This window comes from Scleropages formosus, chromosome 18 (genome assembly GCF_900964775.1).
Source record: "Scleropages formosus chromosome 18, fSclFor1.1, whole genome shotgun sequence".
Lineage (NCBI taxonomy): Eukaryota > Metazoa > Chordata > Actinopteri > Osteoglossiformes > Osteoglossidae > Scleropages > Scleropages formosus.
The window spans coordinates 13,243,860-13,268,425 of NC_041823.1; the positions used below are offsets into that span (position 1 = coordinate 13,243,860).

General features: G+C 41.3%; 1 protein-coding gene across 2 annotated transcripts; it reads left to right on the top strand.

Annotated features, from left to right (window-relative positions):
* Positions 1–23,018, top strand: glcci1b (glucocorticoid induced 1b). 2 transcript variants are annotated; one of them, XM_029245993.1, is made up of 8 exons: positions 1–782; positions 9,893–10,044; positions 12,970–13,056; positions 18,295–18,411; positions 19,721–19,867; positions 19,989–20,181; positions 20,707–20,827; positions 21,137–23,018. In XM_029245993.1, exons 1-8 carry the CDS (start codon positions 416–418, stop codon positions 21,429–21,431), a joined length of 1,479 nt encoding a protein of 492 aa, XP_029101826.1. In that variant the 5' UTR covers positions 1–415; the 3' UTR covers positions 21,432–23,018. The 2 variants fall into 2 exon arrangements, with proteins under 2 accessions (XP_029101826.1, XP_029101827.1); XM_029245994.1 differs by having other exon boundaries at positions 18,298–18,411.
* Positions 23,019–24,566: the final 1,548 nt, after the last annotated feature.

Sequence of the window (24,566 nt, forward strand, 5' to 3'; positions counted from 1 at the left end):
AGTAGCTCTCTCTTATGTGTCACCGAGTGGTTGTGCCGCTGCAGCTGTCATTCGAAGAAAAGCTTCGGAAAAGGCTGAGTACTCTTGAAAAGCAACTGGAATATTGCGTTGTATTTTTGCTTTTCCCCTTCAGACCGCAGGCTGCTGTCTTAGTCAGGTTACATTTCAACATGGGACGGGTTGTTTGAAACGTTGGCGTGCATTGTGTTAGCGCCACGGTGCTTTTCGAGGTGCTTCGTTAGCCATCCGCCGCGTAAAAGTGCCGTTCGCGACAGTCAGTGGCTCGGTCGGCGAAGGAAGTTCGATGTTTATCTCGCGCTGTCGCTGACGCGTGTTTGTAACGGACGGGAACGTTCCTCTTTCTCTCTTCAGTAGTTTTAATAAAACGGAAAGTGTTGTTGCCTCAGTTTCCTCAATGTCCGCGACGAACTCCTCTCACCAGCAGCAGCAGCAACGGGTCCGACGCAGCAATGCGGGCTCTCCGAACTCCAGCGGCGGTAGTGCTTGCGGCGGCGGCGGCGGGGCGACCCGGCTGCAGCCCATCCGCGCCACGGTGCCCTACCAGCTGCTGAGGGGGAACCAGCGCAGCCCGACTCTTGTTTCTCCCAACTCCTCGGTCGGCAGCAACACGGCACCGGCGGCAGCCCAAGGCTCCAGTCCGCCGAGCCCCACTCAGCTGCCGGGAAGCACCGAGCCCAGACTGGCCTCCAGACGGAGGCTGTCGCCGGACAGCAGCAGCAGGGACTCCCCGGAGCGCGGGGCCACCTCGCCTGGGCACAGAGGTACGGTGGAGCGGCGAGCCGCAGCCTCCCTCGGCCAATGAGCCGAGCGCTCGTCACGTAGTAGTAGTAGTTAGTAGCGTTAGTTAGTTCGTCAGTAGTTCGACTCGCGTCTGAACAGATGCACTTAGTCTTAGTTGTGCGCGAGAACTTCCAGTTCACCGCACTGTTGCTGTACTCCTCCGTGCGGATCATGTGTGTGTGAGTGATTCCAGCAGTTTTCTCAGTTCGCCGAACCAGCTGAGCCGAGCTGAGCTGAGCCGAGCCGAGCTGCCACGGCCCTGCTCAGCTGCTTTTCTCTGCTCGAACGCTCACGTTTTTGGATGTTCGGCCCGTCGTCGTCATGAGACACACATACACACACACACACACACACACACACACACATCTGCTCAAGTGCTCAGTCACTAAATGTGAGAGCGTGGAGGGATGGCGGAGGCTCGGCCCGGCCCTGTGTGGCCCTTTTCCTGCGGCCGAGCAGACACAGCACACAGGTGTCAGAGGTCAGGACGCCCGGCGGCGGCAGCAGCAGCGCATCGGTGCGCAGCTCCACACAAACAGGTCTTGAAAACCACTTTGCTTAGAGACGCACCGAGAACTGGCACCATGATGAGCTTCTGCCTGCTTGTATGAGCTTGTCTAAGTTTTTTCCTACATTCGCAGGTAGGAGGAATTTGGTATTCGAGTGCTCTGTCGCCAGGCCGTTTTTTTTCCCCCCCACTTGAGGCAGTTGCGAAGGTAAGGTTGAGGACGCACATAAATCCGGATGGCTGTTCGGTTGACCTCCAACGCGTGGGACACGAGGAGCTGCAGCGCTTCGCAAAGATTGTTCCGGGTTTGTTGCGTTCCCCACGTAATCGGCAGCGTCGCTCAGGTAGAAGATCGGCAAGCACCATCGGCGCATCTATGATTTTCGTGTTCTTGATGTAGGCGGTAGTTGGATGGCAGGCAAGGGGGTCCATTGGTCCTCTGTCCCTTCGTTGAAACCATGGTGCGAAAAGTCTGGTCAATGGGGTGACGTTATTTAGGATTGATTCCTGGAAGGCCACGCACCCTATATCTATATATATTTTTCTTGCACGAGCATGACCTTCGGGGTATCGTTGCGAACGCAGGCCATGAATCTCGATTCATATTGCAACATTCCCGCTGTCAAGAGCATCTCCTGCATCGCGGGGACATAATGGCGGCCGCCCATACCTTCTTTCAAAATGGCAGCCCCCATCTTTGTGTACTGCATTGCGGCTTCTGCGGGGTCTCGTGACTTTGGCGTTCGCGACAAAAGCATGCCTTGCATTCTTTAGCCCCCGAAAGCGATGACCTCCAACCCTGTACGGTCACACGCGACGTGATAGAAAATTTTGGCATCAATTTGATCTTTGCCTTTAATGAGAACTTTTCATAGAGGCGAGGTAGCGGCGCCGCGTTTGCCGAAGTTTTGCCGCAATGCGGCACGTACAAAAAAGGTGATAACGTATTTGAAACGGCAGCCTCTCGCATCCAGGTGAATTTTCTTGGATTTTCCCATCGTTATTTTGATCTAATATTTTTGTGTATTTGAGGTCATTGGGAATAATTCAGGTTTAAAGGAAGTGAATTCTAAAGATGACATACTAAATTGAATAAGATAAATGAAGAGATGAAATCCCACAGGTGTCTTTACCGTAATTGACTATGCTACAATAATAGTTGAAATTTGGCTTTAAAACTTTACACTTATTCATGCATCAGAGGCAGATATACGTCACAATTTAAGTATATGACAGTTTAAAAACACACAGGCACAATTATTTATATTTGTAATTGCCCCATGTGCTTGGGCATCTTTTATCTCATTTAGCGGGTGCTGAAAGAGTTCTCCAAACAACGGGACAGCCGTGAAGTCAAGGGACAGGGGTGACATTCCAGCACACGACCTTTAAGTGCTAAAATGATGACATCATCCCTAGGCCAGTCACACTAACAAAGAGGTTCTGGACCTTCCAGATGTGAAGTCTAGGGTGCTAATACTACCCCACTTTTTAGATCTGGAGTTTGGAATTTAGTCTTATATTTATTGTCAGTCTAACGTCCTTGTCGGTCAAGTCAGAAAAAGGAATTGGCTTTTCTCACATCATACCAGAAACACTGAACAAAGTGCAAGTAGACACATTTTTTTGGCTTTAGATCTTTAACTGTTACAGAGACAACACCTTCACTTACAGATAATTTTCTGTTAGGCAGGTTGTGACAGTTCTATGCTTGCATTGCGTGGGTTTTGGAAACTGAATTGAAAGCCTACAAATGACACAATAGGGTTGTGACTGTTTATATGGGTCACACATGGATCAGTTTTCACTGAGTTCACATATTTTAACCTGTTGTATACAGTGCTTTGTATTGTTATAAGGTAATTGTACTGGCCTCCAAGTTACCCATCATTCTCATCCACATTGTGGAAAAATTGACCTCAGTCCCCAGCCTGACCTGCAGTTGTACCCCCTGAGGAGAGGGATTATCACAGAGATTAGAACAACTAATTATAACATATTACATGCAGACAATATTCCCTTTGCTGCCTCTTCATTTGACTAGAGCAGTTGTTGCTTAATTAGTGAGTAGCCGCATCTGCTTTTCAACTAATACGTAAAGATGTGTCTTATCATAGATTTAGAATGTATTATTTTCTAAATACTTTTTCATTATTCCACAGTACAAACTAGATTAAGGTAGAAACATGTGAGACAGTATAGGCATAAAATCTATCCATTTTTTTTTTTTTTTTTTCTTTCATGAGCATAATATCTTGGTTTATGTCTTGGAAGGAGTATCGGGATAAAGTGAGACTTTTGAGAATAGGTTTGAATAAAATAATGTTATTAATCTAATATGGGACAGTCTGTGATGGCTAGTCACTGAATAGAGGTGACAAGTTTTGTGTTCCTTCCAGGCTCTGCAGACTTAGTTTTTTGGTTTTGGACCAGATAGCAGTTTAATTCCTGGCCTTGCAAAAATGAGAGCTAATGAATTTCTGCAACTTCAGCTGTAGTGCTTAAGCTCTTTTCCAGCATGTTCGTGGTGTCTTCCGTCAGATTCCCGACAAACATTCTGCATCCTTGACAGTCAATCCAACAGGGTTTTATTCGTCCTTGCCATGTTATGTTGTCATGACACTAACATTAGCGTACTGCGGTGAGCTTAAAACCAGTGTGCTAACAGGAGGGTAGGTGCATGAGGATAAATATTTGAAATGCCTTTTTTTAATCGCAGCTTTGAGTAGTTAAATGCTCTAGATGTGCATTGGTGATTTTTTTTTTTTTTTTTTGTACAGTGTCTTTCTCAGAAACATGAATGAACTTGTCTTATGTTCCATGGAACATGTTGCTATATGTATTGATCATGTTTCAGTGCCTCTGTTCTCTATTCTGCATTTAACATTCAATGTGATTTGACACTGTGGCTTGTTTTGTTGTTGAAAACTGGTTAAATGAGTTTATTCTGTACTTTTCATAGCTGTGGTTTTCCACCACAATCTTATGATTACTTTTTCCTGTGGATTTAATGCATTAAAATATAAAAAGATTTTTATTATTTTTTTTCCCCCATGTGTTCCAAGAATGTGTTGGGACCACTGAAAAGTTGACAACCTTTTTGGTGATGAATTGGTCATTTCTGCCAAAATGTTTTGGGGTAGAGAAGGAGTTTCCTATTTTTAGAGCACTGTCAGTGCTGGACTGCACTTGATAAATGCTCACGGAAGTGCGGCTTCAACATGTAGCCAGGCAGACCTCAAACCGGCTGGCCGTTCCGCCTGGCCACCGAAGGCGGTGCACAGGAGTAATCCAGCTTCACCTGGGGTACAAAGTTGGGGACTCGCTTTCAACCGTTTTTGCCTGACTCCCTTTACAGCTGAACATCAGAAGCTGCTGGTTATTTGCATTTGAAACAGTCCTCTCTGGCACAAAGCAGGCAATCTGCAAATGAATGCAGTCCTCGGAGCTTAATTCAGAGGTGTGTGTACTGTACAGACAGGGCTCTGAATACTGGCCCTCCAATTGCAGACAATGTGTGGGTCTGCCCTTCGCTGGGCTCTGGGACAAAACACAAACTCTTAAAACATACACTTGTTATTCACGCTCAGATGTTCCCTATTAGTTATTACTCTAATGTGCTGCATTTTATTCGTCAGTCACTTGTGTTGTTGAGGAGTAGGAAAGCAGAATAAATCCAATGTCTTTTCTTATTATAAAGGTTGTTGCTCTGCATTTTTCATTCCTTCCCAAATTGGTTTTAAATGCATACAAGTAGGTTTCAAAAGCATTTTCTTTAATACAGAGATTAAAAGGAATTTATATGTATCATATAGTATAAACAAATATTGATATCAGATTTCTACTTTCACTGCATACATGTGTTGTATCTTTTTATAAATTCAACGTGTACATTTCAACGTTACTGGTATATGGAATTCATGAAATGTGACTTTAGGAATTCAAAAGTTTTTTTTGAAACATTGTCAGCTTTACTATGGCTGAGATCCTTTGTAACAGCTGCAGTTATTTACATGTGTAATAATCTTTTATGCTGTTTTGCAAACAAAAGGTTTAAGATGCATTGAAAGTGACACAAAAACATTTTTTTTAATTCAATGAAAGCAATTTCTATTATCAGCTGTTGTTTTTGTACCAGAACCAGCAACCTGCAGGGCCTTATGGCTCCTTCTCACCGGTGAGAACATTCGGACTCCTCCTAGTAGCCCTTGCTTGCTTCCCACTTGTATATGTGGATGTCCTCTGCTGTTCTCACAGCATGTCTGTAATCCACTGCATCAGCCACACCATGCTCAACAGCGGTGGCTATAGTGGGAGAAAATAATGAAAAAAGCAAGATATTAAAAGATTGAAAAGGAAGATCTGGGTTTCAGCTTCGTAGCAGGCACTATAATAATAATAATAATAATAATAATAAAAAAAAAAATATCTGGCTGCAGCCGGGCAAGCACGCTTTTCAGCCGGCTGATTTTGGCAGCAGTTTGTACGGCACACCAACTGACTCCTTCCATCTGCTTAATTGGGGAATGATAAAGGGGGGTGGACCACTGCCATAACCAAATGCTGCCCTGGTGACTTAAGGATAGCCTGCAATTTCTGGCTCCTCTGGGATACCCGTAGCTTGCAAAGGATATTGTTTTACGTCATGTAATTATTGCAGGAAAAAGCATGCAGCTAGATTGTTGGAATCTTTTCTAGGGTCTCTTTACCTTAAGGTCACATCACATCTTTTTTTTAATGTGGAACAGCATGGTGCTGCAACAGGTAGTGTTTTTACCTCACCTCTCCTAGCCTATGGGTCTTGACATGGGTTTGAATCTGGCTCAATCTGTGTGGTGTTTGCATGTTCTTTTTGTGTTCACATGGGTTTCCTGTTTCCTCTGGTAATTTAAAGATGCATTTCAGGTGATTTGGTAACTCTAAATTGGATTTATTGTGTGTAAATGTGTCAATGAATGAATGAGTGTGTGTATGTGTGCACAGCCTGTCTTGCACTCTATATGTTTGGGATAGGCTCCAGACTGCTACAGCCCTTCACTGGGAAAGTGATTATTGATATTGGATGGATGGGTAGATTACATTTACATTATATTACACTTATTCATTTAGCAGATGCTTTTCTCCAAAGCAGCATATGTTTTTTTTTTTTTTTTTTTTTTTTAAGCTCTTTTGATGTTCTCTATCATCAATGAATTTTGTTTAAATTGGAGCAAATGTTATGCCCACACAAATTTGGAGAAAACTACTTTTTACAGCAATTCTTATAATGCTGGAGTATAGGAAGTAAAAAAAAAAAAAAAAAAAAAAAACTGATATTTTATATCTATGAAACCTAAATACATGCTGAGAAATGTATGGTTGTGGTTAAACATCAAAACTAAAGTAATGGTCTTTGAAATTCTGTTGTGCAAAATTCTATGCACTCTGTTACCTAAAACCTGTAACCCAGTTGCATATACATTGGCTAATGTAACCTGTAGCACATTAGTCTCACTTGTAGTGAGCTGCTTACTTCTCACTGAAAGGAACTGCACTTTGGTCATATTTGGATAAACCAATTTAATACAGATGTGTAGCAGCAAAAATATCCTCAAATTCAATGAGTGTTATTGATTGAGTACAGGGAAAACTTAAAAGAATGTTTTGTTTAATTTTTAACAGTGTGGGTCTCTTTGTCCTTTCAGGTTTTCTAAGCTAAGTAAAACGAAAGAACAACAATGCTTAAAAGTGCACTGTGGGTGTACTTTTTTCTGGAAATGTAAGGGTAGCCTTTCTAGTGATAGGATGGTTGTGCGCTCAGTATAGTACACCCACATTGTATGTGTCATGCCAGGCAAGATTATGCGTCACCCTTGAGATTAGATGGTGGAGTTGATGCACGTGCTGAACCCAAGCTTTCCCACATTTCCAGAACAGACACTGGTCCCAGACATCTATCCTTTAGGTTGTCTTTTATTGTTGAGCCACCATGTCCTTCCAGGACTGTATGGATAGGATGTGGCATTAGGTCCATTAGTTGTCTGGAAATGATCTGCAGGAATCAGGAATCTCTTATACCACTAGGAATTCTACCTATTATTATCAGGTTTATAGATCCAGAAGCAATTATTCTAGGTATCGGTGTACAAAGCCTGACATATGGGAGTATATATCCAGGAAAGCCATTGCAAAGTAGAATTTCAATATTTAGTCACTCTGGATAACACCAATCATAGCAAAGATCAAATTCTATGTAAGGGGCATCTTGTACTGCAGTATATAATCCTATGTATGTGAAGCCAAGACACAAAAGGAAGATAGGTACATGAGGTCTTTATTTCCATTTCTTAAATGCAGACTAAAAAATGATTGACCAAAACATCATACATAGCCTCACACACAGCTATTTTCACATATTATAATCATTTCATTAACAGTAACTTGGTTGCTTGTTCAGTCCTATAGAATTAATTTTATTTATGACCAAGGTCAAGGTCTGTATCTGTCTCTTGGCTCATTGATACTCCTCTGTTTTTACTTTTCATTGCAGACTTCTCTCAAGTAAGAAGAACTATTCTTCAATAAAGACAGGCTGACAACACCTTTGAGATAGTTTCTCATGATATTTCAATGATTTCTCTAGACCAGGTGACTGACAAGTTGATAATATCTTCCTTTGTAGCTCTCCCTGCAAATAATTGTGTACTTACAGTTAATATATTGATACAGTGGAAGAAGTCCATCTCCATGTGTTTTGTGTGGTCTTTGTATATTTTATTTGATGTTGATTTTAAGTTAGGGTGGCGTGGTGGATTGGACTGGGCCCTGCTCTCCAGTGAGTCTGGGGTTCGAGTCCCGCTTGGGGTGCCTTGCGACGGACTGGCGTCCCGTCCTGGGTGTGTCCCCTCCCACTCCGGCCTTACGCCCTGTGTTGCCGGGTAGGCTCCGGTTCCCCGCGATCCCGTATGGGACAAGCGGTTCAGAAAATGTGTGTGATTTTAAGTTTTACCTTTTTAATTTAACAATGTTGCATTCCAAGTTTTGGCAGCGGAAGAGTACTTAAAATTTGAGCAGCAGGCAGCCTAGTGCTTAAGGCCATGGACTTATTACACGAAGGATGCTGGTTCATCCCATTCTCTACTTCTGTAGTACCCATAAAGAATAATATCAATAAGATTACTATAATAAGAAATTAAACCCATTCCAATGAGATTCAAGTACAAAGAATCACCATTATACTTTAGATTTCACATGCTTCCTGTCTACTCTGTGCCCAGATTTTAACTTTGCATCTGAGATAAAAGATAGAGGAAAAGTCAGAATTTCTGTCTGAGCTGAACAGTATGTATGCAAATACAGTAACGTATTTTTTTTTTCCCCAACCTTACCATATCACGTGAGGAATGGCGATAGATTGTGATAAAAGCAAACAAAGGACTATTTGGTCACAGAATCCCTTAGCACAGCTGTGCCTGAGACTCTTACTTTGAGTGTAATATTAGCACAATGAATTTTTATTGTTGACTTACTTTGCCTCATAGCTTTGCAGTACACAACAATAATTTAAAGCCATTATTCTAGGTCTGTACTGTTTCTCATGAAATCATTTTGAAAGCTGATAATCTATGTGCAGTTTCAGATATTATGAATGGTGACGACTACTAATAGTGTTAATCAGAACAGTTACAATTTCAACTGAGATGAGGCTTTATCCTCATTAAACTTGTTCTTAACCTCTAAAAATCCTGTCACTGTCACTTAATGCTTCTGCACAGCGTCAGAGGTTTCAAGCTTTTAAATGGAAAAATGTTGTATTTTAGTCATTTTTTTAAATGTGTATGTTCTGCTTAACAAGGTAAACTGTATATGGCAGTATGTTCAGTCTTTATGCATGTAAATGTATAATAAGTTATCTGTTTTGAATGTGTCATACAAAAACTAGATTTTTGAATTTAGATTTTAAGTGGGTTACTTCTCTGTTTAAACTTACTGCTTTGTTACATTTTTTTTTTTTGAAATACAGGTACTCTATGATGTATAATGTGTAGAAGTGGTTTTAAACTGTTGAAACTCCTAAACTGATGCCTTCCCACCATCTTGATCATCCACATTTGTAAAAAATTAACTGGAGTTGTATGTCACGTTGGAGAAGTGTCTGCTGAATGAATAAATGTAAATGTTTTCAGAAAAACCCTGTAGTTTATAAAAGTGCCATGTATAGTTGGGAACTCTGAAAAGACCCTGTAGTGTTTGTTTTTAAAATGTTAAAGAGGATTATAAAATCACTCTTTAGGTGTGCTGCTGTATAAACTTCAGATTAAAAGTTGTATCAGTCTGCATCTATCATATGTTCCTGGGATAAAGTAGGGTTTTCCCTTTCTCTTGTGCCAGTTGTTTGGTTTAAAAATTGACAGTGTTGATTTGCCAGCTTTTTGAGTGGTTGATTCATCGTGATAAGATTTGTTAGACCAAACGTCATTTAAAAAAATCACATGCAGCTCTAAAGGCATCAAGACTTTTTTTTTGCTCTATTTAGCCCACAGCTTGCATAAGGTGTGAATACATAAAGACTATGTCCATTTTCATATGGCTGTTGTCTTACAGTGGAGAGATCCAAGTCACAGCAGGCACGTGGCACCGGTTCGATCCGTAGGACCTCGTCGCTGGACACCATCACGGCACCCTACCTCACCGGACAGTGGCCTCGTGATCCCCATGTGCACTACCCCTCCTGTATGAAAGACAAAGCTACTCAGGTAGAACAATCTCTCTCTCCAGAGTCTGCCCCCACAGCCCAACTCACCTGTCATGTTTTTAACTGCTTCCTGTCTGATTTAAGGTTGAACTGACTTCTGAGCATCATCTGAAAAGTATACATAATATACAGGTGGTCCCCGGCTCATGATAGGGGTTACGTTCTGCAAAACCCATTGTAAGTCGAAAATATCGTAAGTCGAAAATGCATTTAATACACCTAAGACACAAGTCATCCACAGACAGACTGGGTGATGCAGATCGCAGCTGCTGCCCAGCATTGTGAGAGAGTGTCGCACCGCATATTGCTTGCCTGGGGGGGAAAAATCAAAATTCAAATTCAAAATACGGTTTCTACTGAATGTCTATCGCCAGCTCACCATCGTAAAGTTGAAAAAAATCGTTAGTCGAACCATCATAAATCGGGGCCGCCTGTACCACCAAAAGTTCACTACGTCAGCCTAAATGACACATCTTTTTATGGTCGAGCTTAAATATGTCAACGGAGTGGGGCTGTTGCAAGGTCAGGTCGCATTTGCAGTTGTACAGTAGCAAATGGTATAGGGCATTAAAGCTTTTTTTTTTTTTTTTTTTTAAAAAAAAAAAAAAAAACCAGCCTCTGAACTGCTTTCAGCAGGTGTGTTGGTTTTCTGTGTTTATTGATGGGGAAACCCCTAGCCTGCAGCTTCCCCATCCCCCTGGTGAGGACACACACTTTGCCTTGCCACCTGCTCTGCATCTGCTGCTTTTGCTGTGGGTGAGCAGCCTGCAGCGTGTTGATCTGCACAGAACGGTGCTATAGCTCAGTGAGGCCTATGTAAACGGGGGTCTCCGCTGTTTTGTATGGGCCCAGTGTCTTGCGATTTGAAAGGACATTTTTTTCCCACTTGCATGGGAACAGGGGTTAAACCAGAGAAGGTGTTTAACCTTCTGAAAGGTGGATGAACATTATCAGGGTTTCTTCATTGTTGCGAATGAAAGGAAAATTAATGTGGGCATAAAAGGAGGTCCTCTTGTCCTTCCAAAACAGCTGTTTGCTGTTCTCGGGGCATTTGTGTTTTCCAGAGCGTTTCCACAGGCTTGAGATAAGTAAAAAGGAAGTACAAACTTTGTTTTTCTTTTTTTTTTTTTTGTTTGTTAGTCCTGTTTTCACCCATACTCAAAGGTTGTGAAGGGTCTTGTGTGTCTGTTTATGTGTTGGTTTTTTTTTTTTTTTTTTTTTTTTTTTTTTTAAAAAAAAAAAAAGGCGGTGTTAGATTCTGATGAAGGGAAGCCTGCTATTAGCTCTTGTGTGTATGCTTCCTCTGGAACCTAGGAGCTTAAGTTACATAAAACAGCAGCTAGTGATCTGGATTGTGTTATGTGCTTCAACTCCACATTGCTTGACTAGTAGATGGGTTTGAGAAATTGAGAAAATTATTTGTTGGGCATACTCTACTGGAGCAGAATTTGTTTGTGGGCACCCCTACCCATATTCAGCTATGCTGTGGCATTGTCACCTGTGCCTTTTTCTTTTAAACTGGGTCCCGTTTTTAGGAGCAACAGGTGTTTCATAATTTGCTATATCAGCTGCAGTCTACTGCTGAAGTTCTAGTATAACAAAAAATTTGTTTTACTGAAAGGTGCTAGTTCTGGAGTCTAAAAAGAGACTACTATTTATTAGCACTAGCTCACCAGTCTTGAGTGATGTGTGTGTTGAGGCACAACAAAGTCAGGTGGAAAAACTGCTTTACACAACCACAAGCATCCTGTTTTTACTGTGCTTTACACTGACAAGCCCCCTTTGCCTCTGGGTTATTACTCTGTTTACTCTGAAAGGTTGAGTTTTACTTTCTCAGTGAACTAAGTCAAGTGGAAACAGACACAGCTTTCTCTGTCAATGCTGTGACATTTAATCCAACCTTGAAACACAGTAGACGATAGGTATATGTGATTCTCAGAGTTTAATTTATGACAGAGCAGATAAGGAGTACGTGGAATGCACTGGCTTTGCTCTCTTATTGTTTGGAATTAGGGTGTCTCCTCATCTGAAAAATGTCCTTCTGTTGAACAGGCTAGACACAAAATGGTTTAGGCAGCGCACCAGAAAGCCATATGTTCAAAGGCAGTATTTATTGGTTTATGGGTTCTTCAGTTGCTGTGTTCACTTGAACAATACGTTGCAGTTTTGTGGTCAGCTGAACCAGCAAGTAGTTGGTGCTTATTTTCCACTGAACATGTATATAAATATATGTATGTCTCATGTAAGCAGTTGTCACAATAGGTAACGTAATAGTATAACAGTTTAATTTTACTGGACAAGGACTTTTGGATAAATACTAGGCCGTTCATATTAATGTTGAAAATTATAAATAAAACACAAGTTGACTGGAGAATGGAAAGTAGTTTGATTTGGACTTTGAAATTGGATTGCAGAGAACATAACTGTGCTGAGCTCTAACCCATGTCCACAGCTACATACTTTCTTTGAATAATTTATTTAGATGAGCCATCCTAGTGACATGAATGTCATCACCAAACCTTAACCATGGTGGGCTGCTCTGTATGACTTTTCTTTCTACTTGATTTGCTAATTAAGGGTTTAACCAAATTGGTTGATCCTTGAATTTAACCGTCTCTTCAAGTGCCACCATTGCCGTTTATGATGAAAACACCAGAGACAATAAGATTTGAGAGCCACTGTGCAATGATGTTTATGTGGATTTTTCAGTTTTCATGATGTGGGAAAAAAAAAACAGTTTTGAAGGAGATTTCAGTGGGACACCCTCTGTAAAGTTTTATTACCCTCTTATCTTTTCCTTGGTGCAAATTCCAGTCTTGTCTCCTGTCTTGTTTTTCTGCTTGCGCTCTCTACAAAACACGAGAATGCAGAAGCAGTCCTGTAGGTGTGTGTTCGTGTACTGACCTGTAGCTTGCTTCTTCCTCAGACTCCTGGAGGCTGGACTGAGGAGGTCGGGGAGGGGAGTATCCACCAGCGCTCTGCGTCCTGGGGTAGTGCTGATCAGCTGAAAGAGGTACAAGAAGCCGCATTTCTGGCATCACATCATTTCAGCCCTAACAATACAGTGTTGTCTGTGGAAATACATGCTGGTTGTTGCTCCTCAGTTTTTCTGAGAATGACTGATGATCTGTTTAATCTCAAAATACCCGCAAGGGACTAACTCCTCCTTTGTTATTCTGAACCAGGAACCTGACCTGTGTAGGCAATTTATTATTACTAATCTTTGTATTATCCTGTTATATTCCATCATAATGGTTTACATTTATTGATATTTCACATTATTTTAAACTAATGTGCCAAAACTGAATAATATGACATTTTATTTTATTTTAAATGTGTACAGTGAAAACATTAACATTTTACATTTAGGTTCATTCAGCAGATGCTTTTCTCCACAGTGACGTACAACACAAAGTAAACGAAAGTGCATTTTACAATAGATAAAGAGCTTTAAGTACAGACACGGGTATCAAAGCACAGCTGGTTTGTCTGATACCACTACTTTGCTATAACATATTTATGTAACTGCTTGCATCATATGGAGTTAGGAAATAAAACGATGATCATGACAGCTGGTGTGATACAAATGTGTGCAGCTATTAGGAGATAGAAGAGAAGTGGGTCTGAAAAAGATGAGATGGGACTCTTCTTGAAAGGGATTTAGCAGTTTTGAGGGCAGAGGACATTCTAAGATGTCGGAGCCCTTGTGAGTGGGACCACCAAGCTGGCAGAGGTGAAGGAATGCAGTGCTCTTGCTGGGGTGTAGGGAGTGATCGAGGTTGTAATCCTTTGATCATCTTTGTAGGCCATTACCTGTGTCTTGAACTTTATTGGTTGTTACTCATGTCTTTCTTGTGATTTCAGAAAAACCCACCACCTTTGTAACATCATTCCCACCTCTGGAAATTTAGCAAACTCCACATCAGATGAGTCCAGTATGGTTTGTGGATTTGAACTGTGGTTACAGCAGCAGTTCTGGATTTTTCACTCCAGGACACACAATTTTCAGGAGCTGTCAGCTTCACTAGGCTGTTAGTTCTCTAGTACTTTTCACTGCTTGCTATTTATAACTTCCTGCTGTACCGCAGATGTCTTTGTGGGCTGCTGTTTTATTTAAGAGACTGAGTGGGGATGCATCTGTAGCAAGCTGTGGCTTTATCGGCCCTCTTCGGCTTCATGCAGCTAACACTCCGGCAGCAGGGCAAATAGTGATTACATTATCTGCGTCACCACCGCCCACCACCCAGCGCAACAGGCAGGACTTGTAGTTGATAAACACTGACCGTGAAGGGGAACGTGGGACGCTGTTTTGCTTATTGCACAGAGATCCTTGGCAGTTCTGAAAATGAATTGTCCAGTTTGAGTGTGATTGAACATGCACCTTGTTACATTTTAAATGTAAAACTGCTCAAATACATGCCTTCTCTTGGTGCAGTTTTTTTGCTGCTTAAAATTTTACCCATTGTAAAGCGGGATATTTTAACTGAAAAAATACAGGGTTATCACCCTCTTCAAGGTTGTAGTTGCCAGGTCCATTCTTGTAAGATAAGTCTCCAGCACACACCTACCTACTGCCCTATTCCTGGATAGCCAGTCCATTCAGGTCCCTCCCTCTTTGTAATAGGTTTGCCTGAGCTCCCTCCAATGACAGTGACGCATTTGGGATGTAATACCAATAAACACTCTCACTGTAAGTACAGTTGCTTAGTGCATCCCTGACTTCAGAGTGGCTGAATGGGGAAAATTTAAATATGATAAGAATGGTGTCCTCAAAGTAGATACGGCCTCAGTTACTATTTCTTCCATAGTTACTCACCGTGTTCAGTGGGAACATGGTCCACATTACTACTGCATAATTTCACTTCGGATTGGATGTTTGGAGATGAGGTTTTTAAATGATCTCTTTCTTGTTTGCTTAATTTTACTGTCATGTACTTAACTGAAGTTGTGAGTTTTGGCTTAATCCATAATGAGGATTCTTTTTGCAAGCATTTTAAATTTTCATAATGGTCATGAGGGGGGAGGGGGGGGGGGGTGCAGTGGGTTGGACCAGGTCCTGCCTTCTTGTGGGTCTGGGGTTCGAGTCCTGCTTGAGGTGCCTTGTGACGGACTGGCATCCCATCCTGGGTGTGTCCCCTCCCCCTCCAGCCTTATGCCCTGTGTTGCCGGGTCAGGCTCCGGCTCCCCGCGACCCCATAGGGTGCAAGTGGTTTCAGGTGATGTGATGTGATAATGGTCATGAGTGTTTTTATGTTCCCCAGTACCTTTAAGTACCTTAAAAACAGAGGAAGCACATTTTAGTCACAGAGTCCTAAACAATCTTTGAAAATGGAATTAAATTATGGGTAAAGGGAATTTTGCAGAAAATGATCTAATAAGCAACCCCCCCATGTAAATTTAATTTTTAGCCTATGCATTTCTTTGTAGAATTGTAAGTGAATTAGATTTTTTTTTTTTTTTTTTAAAAAATAATAAGCAGGCCCACTTCTGTGTGAACCAACTCCAAATTTGCAAACCATTAAAATTTGTCTTATAATTTGGTGACCAAAATTATAGATGGCCAAGGAACTGCTTACTCCTGCTTGTTATGGCAGGTTCATTTGGGGTGAAAACATCAGGAGGTAAGGACATCCGCTCCCTTTTAATTTGGGGAACAGCTTTCAGGGGTGGTCAGACCACCCTGGACCAGGTGAAACTAGAGTAGATTAGGCAGGAACAAACTCAGTTCCTCAATGTGAGTTCTTGAGTGGCCTTTTAAAATAATAATAATTTAACTGATTTCTCATACTGTATGGTACACTTGTTCCCAGAAAAAGTAAAGCTGGGCCTGCGCCTTTGAGCATTTGCACATCAAGCATACAGACCACTGATGTAACCAAAAATTGTCCCACCAGCTTCTGTTCTCATTTTGAATATGAAGGTGTGTCCACTTTGTTCCCATTTATTCTGAATTATGAATAAATGGGAAACTTCTATTCCACTTAAAGTTTAATTGACGTGAACCATGAAACTACAAACGGAAGTTCAGTCTAAAGAGTAAAAACCCTACAGGTAATTTGTGTGCTAGCTGCTCTTGAGGACTTGCATGATGTCTGTGAGAAGCTGTGACCTGGTTTAACTTTAAGAAGCCCACACTCCGGCACGTCTCCCTGAAGCTGGCCAACAGGTGTGGATCAGCCGGCTTCCTGCCCCAACATCCTCTTTTACCACAGTGTCTTTGCAACTGCCTGGCAAGTGGTAGCACCCAGCCACATTGACAGTGAGATTAATAATACATATGTGGCTAATTTTAAATCACCCAGTACTTCCTGTAGTCTCAATATTTACCATGTAAATTTGTGATTTCCGTTTAACTGTGAAACATTAATATGTTAACCTCATGATTCATGATTTGTTAACAATTGACTCAGAAATGTATGAAACAATGTTTAGTGGGTGCAGAAATTTATAATACTTGGTATGTTTTTTTCGGTGCTTCTCTGATGCTCCACAGCATTTTTTTTTTTTTTTTTTTCAAGGTAATTCAGTTTAAGAAGTATTTCGCAGGCCTGTTCGAATGTACAATGTAGTTCATGTGTTCACTTTTTTTTTTTTTTTTTTTTTTTCTCCAGCAAAAAAATGCAAACGGAACAGTCTGTGTGAAAAGGGAGCCCGTATCCGGGTACAACTAAAGGCAGAATAACATCCACATAGATCTGTGTTATATGTAATCTTGCGCCTCAAGTCACCAGCTTGATTTTAGATATTGTGCTCTTGTCCTGGCTTGATTATAAAGATTTTAACTGTGTCATACAGGAGGGTTGCAGTTAGAGCCAATGTCGTATAGGTGGGTGTCAGTTTAAATTAAAATATTCTGATTTGGCCAATGGGCAATATTCATTTGTTATCAAACACCCTCATCCTGTGCTGCATTTTTATCAATGGAACATGTCAGAACTTGCAGTTATTGATCTTGACATGTAGTCTGAAGGCAGAGGAATTCAAACAAACTCTGCAACTCTACACCTGTGTATTTTAGCCAGAGGGAGCTGTATAGTGCTGATACGATATACGTCTTTGTTTATGGTACAGGTGAAGCTACACACCATGCACTGAAGCGCATAGTCTGACTTTTTCACAACTGCAAGCAATCCTAAAGCCAGTAATGATTTCCCAAAATTCTGACAAGGAAGTGATGAAGCAAAACATCTGGATTGCAAGTATAGTTAGACACAGAAAAAAACAATTGTTAAACATATATGTAGCCTCATACAAAACTACAAAAATGAGCATATTATAATGTATGTAAAGTGATACTGCAGATTGGACTGCTAAGAGCCCTTCTAAGTGCAAGCAAATGGAAACAGTACTGATTTTTGCGGGGGGTGATTATACATCTGTATCAAGGTGTCCCCACAGTGTTCATCAGAGAAGTGATCTGCATCCAGTGTGTTTTTGGGGTTACAGTTAAGATTTTACTCCAAAGTTTGTGCTTAGTTGATTGTTTTTCTTTCTGTTTTGATGATTTAATGTCTGTTCATGTAATGTACAACCTTGATGTTCATTCCCTTCAGATGTTGTATAGCATGTTTTTGGGTTGGGTGTCATCTTTAAAGGTTTTGCGGTGATCAAATATGTTGGACCAGCCTGCAAAACTCCTGCATCTAAATGTTATTTCTTACTCATATCAGCATATCTGCCAATCAAAGAAAAACTAAACTGACTGTGCAGGAACCTTGTTTGTGTGTAACTGTGAAACTGTGAAACTTGACTGAACTGTGAAAGTGGTTCAGGACTGTTAATTATGCATCTGCACAAAAATGCAGAAGGGGGAAGAAAATCTCTGTACTCACTGCCGAAAGGCTGCCGTTGGTAATGTTTATATGGAGTAACAAGCTATGTTTGGCTTTGAGTGTGCTGAGGGATTTTTTTGGCACAAATTGCTGTTTTGTTTGGATGCTAGTGGAGAAAATGCATACTTTGTCACTTTCAATTTCCACTCATGTGGTGGAAGATCTATGCCTTATTATTAACTAGTTGCTTAGACAGTAATTTTATTTAGACTGACTTACAATTTTTCAGTCATTCACGTATTTGTATGTTTTCCTGAAGAAGTCTCTTTTAGGTACTGATCGCCAAGGTAGTGCAACAGGCTCTCTCAGGACTTATATAAGCTACTGGTTACAAATCCTTGTGTAGAACTGCTTGTGGTCTGTGAAGCATATACTGTTCAATGGTTTGAAACCTGTGTGCCTTCTCTCCACCTCCTCAGCAGATAGCAAAGCTCCGACAGCAGCTGCAGCGCAGCAAGGCTTCTGGCCGACAGGGCAAGGAGAAGGAGCGCCACTCACCCCTGCAGGGCACACACACTGTATCCAGCTCAGCCCAGGTGGGGCATGATTCTTGAGACACAAGGGAATGGGTTCCACTGTTTTCCCCTCTACAGTTTTAACACACTACTTTGGTAATTTTGCAGTCAAATTTTATCCCATTTTGTACAACTGGATATATATTTTGCCAGAATCTTGCTTAAGGTTTGTTATAGAAAGTCCCTTCTTGGGACTTAAACTGGAATTTTTGACAAGTACCATTAACCACCGTGCTACCTACCTGCCACCACTAATTTATTTTCCAGAATATTATTTTGTTTAATGACAGAATTTTTGATTGAATACATGCTTAATTTTATTAATTGGCAGTAACTGCATGTTGAATGCAGGGTTGCAGTGGCCCGTTGCCAGCCTTGCAGATCATTGACACAGACACTCAGTCACACTTTTATTAATTCACTCATACATACACTACTGGCAACTTAGTCACCAGTTCCACAAACATCCATGATTACTAATCCTAAGAATGAGTCGTGGTGGATTTTTAGCAGGTTCTCAACACAGTGCAGTATGCTAGTCAGGGTACACCTTGGATGGGATGCCAGTCCATTCCAAGGTGGCTACACGTCACACATTCTCACATGCACACACAGTGGGCAATTTAGTCACAAATACACCTAGAAGAAGTCTTTGGACTTTCGAAGGAAGCTGAGTAAAACACAGGGAGAACATGCAACCTCCACACAGACTTCGAACCCACGTCCAAATGCACCTTGAAGCGCTGTGAGGCACCAGCTCTACCTGCTGCACCACTGTGCTGCCCATACATAAATTTCTGCCATAAATATAAATAAAATACATTAAAAACTTTGGAAATATAAGTTTCCAATGGAGGACCTTTTTTACCAAATAGGTGCAGGTCTAATGTACCACGTGCTGTTTTTCCTCCTACATGTCCTGTGCAAAGATGTAAGGCCAAAGTGACAGAGCGAGGCAGGGAAACATGTCTGTACACACCCTATTGTTTTCTGTGGTGTTTAGCTGGTGCTGCCATAGACTCCACATCCTGTGTTGGCGTCATTGTAGGATGTTTGCGGATAAGCAAGATGACAGTCTTTCTGTAGGAGGCCATAAGGAAAAGCACAATGCATACATAGTTTAGTTAGAAATGCCAAATATTTTGCTTTCAGTTTTACAAGTGAGAACTGCATGTGCAGAGAATAGTAGAAATACAGTGCATGCATAATGCATTTTTGTGATTTCTTAAAGGCATGTTGGTGTTGGTAAATAGTTAAATTTAGACCAAGCTCTTTCATCATTTGGTTCAGCCTCATTGTAGCAGTTTTCTTATGCGTCTGTGTTCCTCAGCCAGCGTCAAAGTCAGTCTCGGTGCCGACATCCAGCACCTCAGTGTCAAAGTCCTCCATCTTCCGAGTCCCCAGCAGTATGGATGGCATCAACCATGAGCTGGAGGGGGTATTCATCAAAGACAGTGGGGAAAAAGAGGAACTGAAGGTATGTATGGACAGATACACACACCCACCAGTGTCCAGATTCTTAGGTACTCTAACAGTCTTATTCTTCAACTGTAATCAGTTTTTCGGCACACAAACTCATGTGACCCCTCTCCCCCCAGGCTCTGGAGATCCCAGATGGTCGGCGTGCCCCGTACCCCTCGCAGCAGCAGCGCAGCAGCAGTACACGAAGTGTCGATACCCAGACACCATCAGTGCTGGGGCGCTCTAGCAGTTGCTCTAGCCATTCACCCTGCCCTTCACCTCCTGGCCACCTAGGCTCCGCTGAGGACTTGCTGTATGACCGTGAGAAAGGTATGTGCCAGCCCACCCCATCTTTGAGGACACTGGCACCTTGTTACACTTTGGCCCTGTCAGCAAGTCTGACTTTCTCTACAGGGTACTTCAGTGCCCTGTGTTGTCAGGACCGATGAGCTAACCTACACCCACCTTCTACATTAATACTTTACATCAGGGAATTGTGCTCCCATTGTGAAGATTTAAAAAAAGGGTAGGCCATTTTAGGTATGGGGATGACATATCATGAGATCCAGAATCTGGAAGGCTGCAGTTATGACAATGCTAATTACTGTTATTGCTTTTAATGCATTGCTGTTTTTTGTCAGGGTGGAATTTGGCTTTGTCACATTTGAGTCACAAAAGTGTTGGGGGGGGGGGGGGGGGGCACATACCCTAGAAAGCCCCCTGAAAAACAAAAACTGAAAATTAAAATTTTTGGAAGTAAATGTGTTCATTTGTAGTATCCTAACTATATGGGTGTGTGCTGAAAGGTAAAATCCCAAAAGTGATCATACCACTTTTACTGGGCTCTTTTCGCAGACAGCGGCAGCAGTTCCCCTTTGCCCAAGTTTGCATCCTCTCCAAAACCAAACAACAGCTATATGTTCAAGCGAGAGCCCCCTGAAGGCTGCGAGAGGGTCAAGGTTTTTGAGGAACTGACGTAAGTGGCTCATCTAGCAACCTCTTTTTTTTTTTTTTTTTTTACTTGTTTTGGAGCCTTTTTACACGGCTGAGTCCAATCTTTGCATGCACGTGGTAACTCGTATACAAGCAGAAAAGCGGCTTAAGTCAAACACTACAAACCAGCTCAAGTGACGTGTGTGTGTGTGTAATGTAATGTAATATATATAAAATCTGTTTTTCAGTATTTCCTGTACAGTTTCAAACTCATGTCTCCAAGGCGTTAAGGATAGCTGTACATTTTCATATATTTGTGTTTTACCATTGTTGACATCTCTCCCCCCTTCAGGTCTCGCCAGGGTGGCTCTGTCCCGCTCTTCTCGTGCCCTGACAAAAACAAGGTGAACTTTATCCCTACTGGCTCCGCCTTCTGTCCTGTCAAACTCCCAGGCTCCTCCCCCTCTGGCCGAGGCTATGCTTCACTGTATGCCGTGGCTGTGGAGCCACCTGCCCCATCCCTATCTCAGGTCTCCACAAGAACCAGCACAGAGGACCCACTGGAGGCCTCTGCAACACCCTCATCTCGCCTCCAGGGGGAGCCCCTTGACCCAGTCCCTTGGCCTCAGAGCTTTTTCATTAGCTAGTCTCTAGCAGAGCTGGCACCTGCCCCAGCCCATATACCCCAGCCACAAAGCCACCTCCACTCTGTCCCTTTCCTATCTAGCAGCAAGGTCCCTTGCCTTTAGGAGGAGCTCAGCTTCTCTGATGAACCCTATTTTTTGCATGGCGTAGCAAGACTTTCTAGAACAAAAATTGAGTGTTTCTAGCATATTCTTAAACAATGTCTCTTGGCCAGGGATAGGAATATTCTCATACGTTTACACTGTAATAAGCAGATGCTTGTGTGTTTGGGGGGAAAAATGTAAAAGTTCACGCTTCCTTAAGTGTTAAAGGATGGGGCTTTGGAATGGGGAAAAGAAAGGGAGGGGGCATGCACTTAAAGCTGGATTATTTAATTGGATACATTTTGATGTGCTGTATTGTTTCAGTATCTACAGTATGAATAAGCTCAATATCAAAAGAAAAGAAAATGCCTGTCAAAATGGTAAACTGAATTTCTGTCATGTATGTAATAGAAAGGGAAAACAGATGTAGTTTTCAGGATTATGTTTACAGTCGATCCAGGTTAGGTGCATACACTATATATAATGCAAAAAAGAAGGAAAAGAAACCAGACACAAGGCCTCATCTGTTGCACAACGGCTGCTTACGGCCACGCTTCAGGTATTTCACTCCAGTCGAAACTCAGGTGATTTGGAATGTATCCATTTGTGGATTGATCCCAATCTGCAACTTTTTTGGGAGGAGAAGAAAATTAGACAATAAGCGTCACTATTGCCTTTCCATTTTTATACATTGATCTTTTTTCCTCATGACATTCCGTGCCGCTGGAATCAGTGCTTTCTGCTCTGGGGGCTATAGCCTGGAGCAGAGCAAACCAGCCGACCAGCAGCGCTGACGGTCGCCGTCGCTATTCCGTCATTCCAGCAAAGACCGAAACAAAGATTTAAAGAAGAAAAAAAAAAAAAAAATTTCCAAACAGCATGAATTATTCAGGTGTTGCTTGTCCCATGACTGTTAAGATATGAATGAATGTGTGTAGTGCCAGACAGTACCTAAAAAACATTCCTTTGCATTATATTCTCAGCTTAGAACTGAAAGGAAAACCTTTTGGGCTGTAAGCAGAGGTGTCCAAACTTCCACAGTTGTCATATGACAATGCCATAATCAGTGAAAACTTCATAGAAGTGTAAGCAAGAGACCAAATTATTTTATTTCAATCTGACTTACTGAGAAAAACTGTTGAATAGAATTTTTTTTTTTGACAGCCAGAATATCACACATATGTCCTGCTTCTGTCAGCCAGACCTGGAGGAATTAGTGACTTATGTGCATTCTTTGAGGTAAAAATGGTAGATATGGCCTTAAACAGATGCAATTTTTTGTAGCCCCCACTTTATCTCCACTGACTAAGTTGGTGTCTATTTAAAAGTAATCTGAAATGTTACTCTAAATATGTAAAATATATTTTAGTAAATACACATATATACATAAGTGCAATTTGTTTGAAATCCTTAAAAAGGTCACCATTTGGGCTGAATTAAAAAAAAAAAAAAAAGCACACTGCTGAAAGGGACAGATGGCTTCCATAAAGTGACAAGTAAATGGGGGGGGGGGAAAAAAAAAAAACTTTTCAAACTGCCCACTTTCATACACTTAATAGGTTTACTGTAAGATACAGACAGGTGTAAAGAGTCTGAGCAGTGGCATGTGTTCATACCACTTTAATTGGACTATGACACACAATATCCATTTTTGAGAAAGTATCAAACAAACTTGCACAATTTTTTAAATCACTGTCCATCATCAGCTGAGGTTAGAACATGCTAGTGTCTCAGCCTAGTATTTTGAAGAAATGAATGTAGCAAGATACGGCATTGTTAAAATAGTTTGTATAATGTTGACATAAGTTATTTTTCCTTAATTTTGTTTTAAATGCATAATAAAAGGCGCTTGTCTTCATTTTGTGCATTCATTGTAATGTTCAGACATCTTATACAGAGGTGTTTGAACAGTTGCCACATATTCATTTTGTTTTGTATATTTTAATGTATAGCTTTGTGTCTTCATTTAAATAAAGATTCAGCAGAACAAGAATATTTTCCTTTTACTGGCAAAGATATTGATGCAGTGGCCATGAAGAGCAGTGTTTTCAACAGTTTTTATACTTGCAAATACAAGCATCTGGAAAATAATTTTGGGAACCACTTTTATATATCTATCTAACTGAAGATGAACCAAGTGGAGGGATTTAGTTTAATATGCCTTGTAAATGTGGTCTCTGAGAAACATGGAAAAAATTTACCAAACAGTGATACCAATTTTGGGAAAAAAACAAAGAAGCTATAGAGTCATATAAGTAATGTTTTAGACCGCCAGTTCTTCACAAAGCCATACATACAGATTTATACAGGCCATATACACTGGCTCCCCATCTTATGAAGGATTAGGTTATGGATCTGCAACAATACATTTCCTAGATTATTAATAAAGGAAATACAGTTAAACATTTTTGACTTTGCGATAAAAGTTCTTGCATTAGGAGTTATAGACAAAACAAATGAACAACCTTCTGGTACCAGTTTTGTTGGTATGAGGAGCAAGTGTACTGTACTACACTACCACACACACAGTCAAACTGCTTGTCTCGAGTGGGGTCATGGTAAACTGGAGTCCGACCCAGCAACACATGGCGCAAGGCTGGAGGGGGAGGAGACATACCCAGGGCAGGACACCAGTCCATCATAAGGCACCCCCAAGCGGGACTCCAACCCGTTGTGCCACCGTGTCACCATGCCCCCCACCACACTACCAATCACCCCAAAAGAATGTTTTAAAGTTCAGTCAAATAACATTAATACAGTCATGGCAAATGTTTGCGTAAATTAATGGAACTTTACTATACTGCTATTAAAACATTGTGGTACAGCTGACCAAGAACAAAGTAATTTGTAAAATCAAGTGAATATTAAACAGTGCTACAAAGTGTCTGTTTTAAGTTACGATCTAATTCAAAGGCAGAATAATCAGGCATCCCCCCCCAAAAAAAACAATTATATATATATATATATATATATATATATATATATATATATATATATATATATATACATACACACACACACACACACACACACACACACACACACAGTATTGAA

Coding starts and splice junctions, on each gene's coding strand:
- glcci1b (XM_029245993.1), top strand. CDS start 416: ATGTCCGCGACGAACTCCTCTCACCAGCAGCAGCAGCAACGGGTCCGA. Junction 783..9,892: donor CACCTCGCCTGGGCACAGAG/GTACGGTGGAGC, acceptor GTTGTCTTACAG/TGGAGAGATCCAAGTCACAG. Junction 13,057..18,294: donor GTGCTGATCAGCTGAAAGAG/GTACAAGAAGCC, acceptor CCACCTCCTCAG/CAGATAGCAAAGCTCCGACA.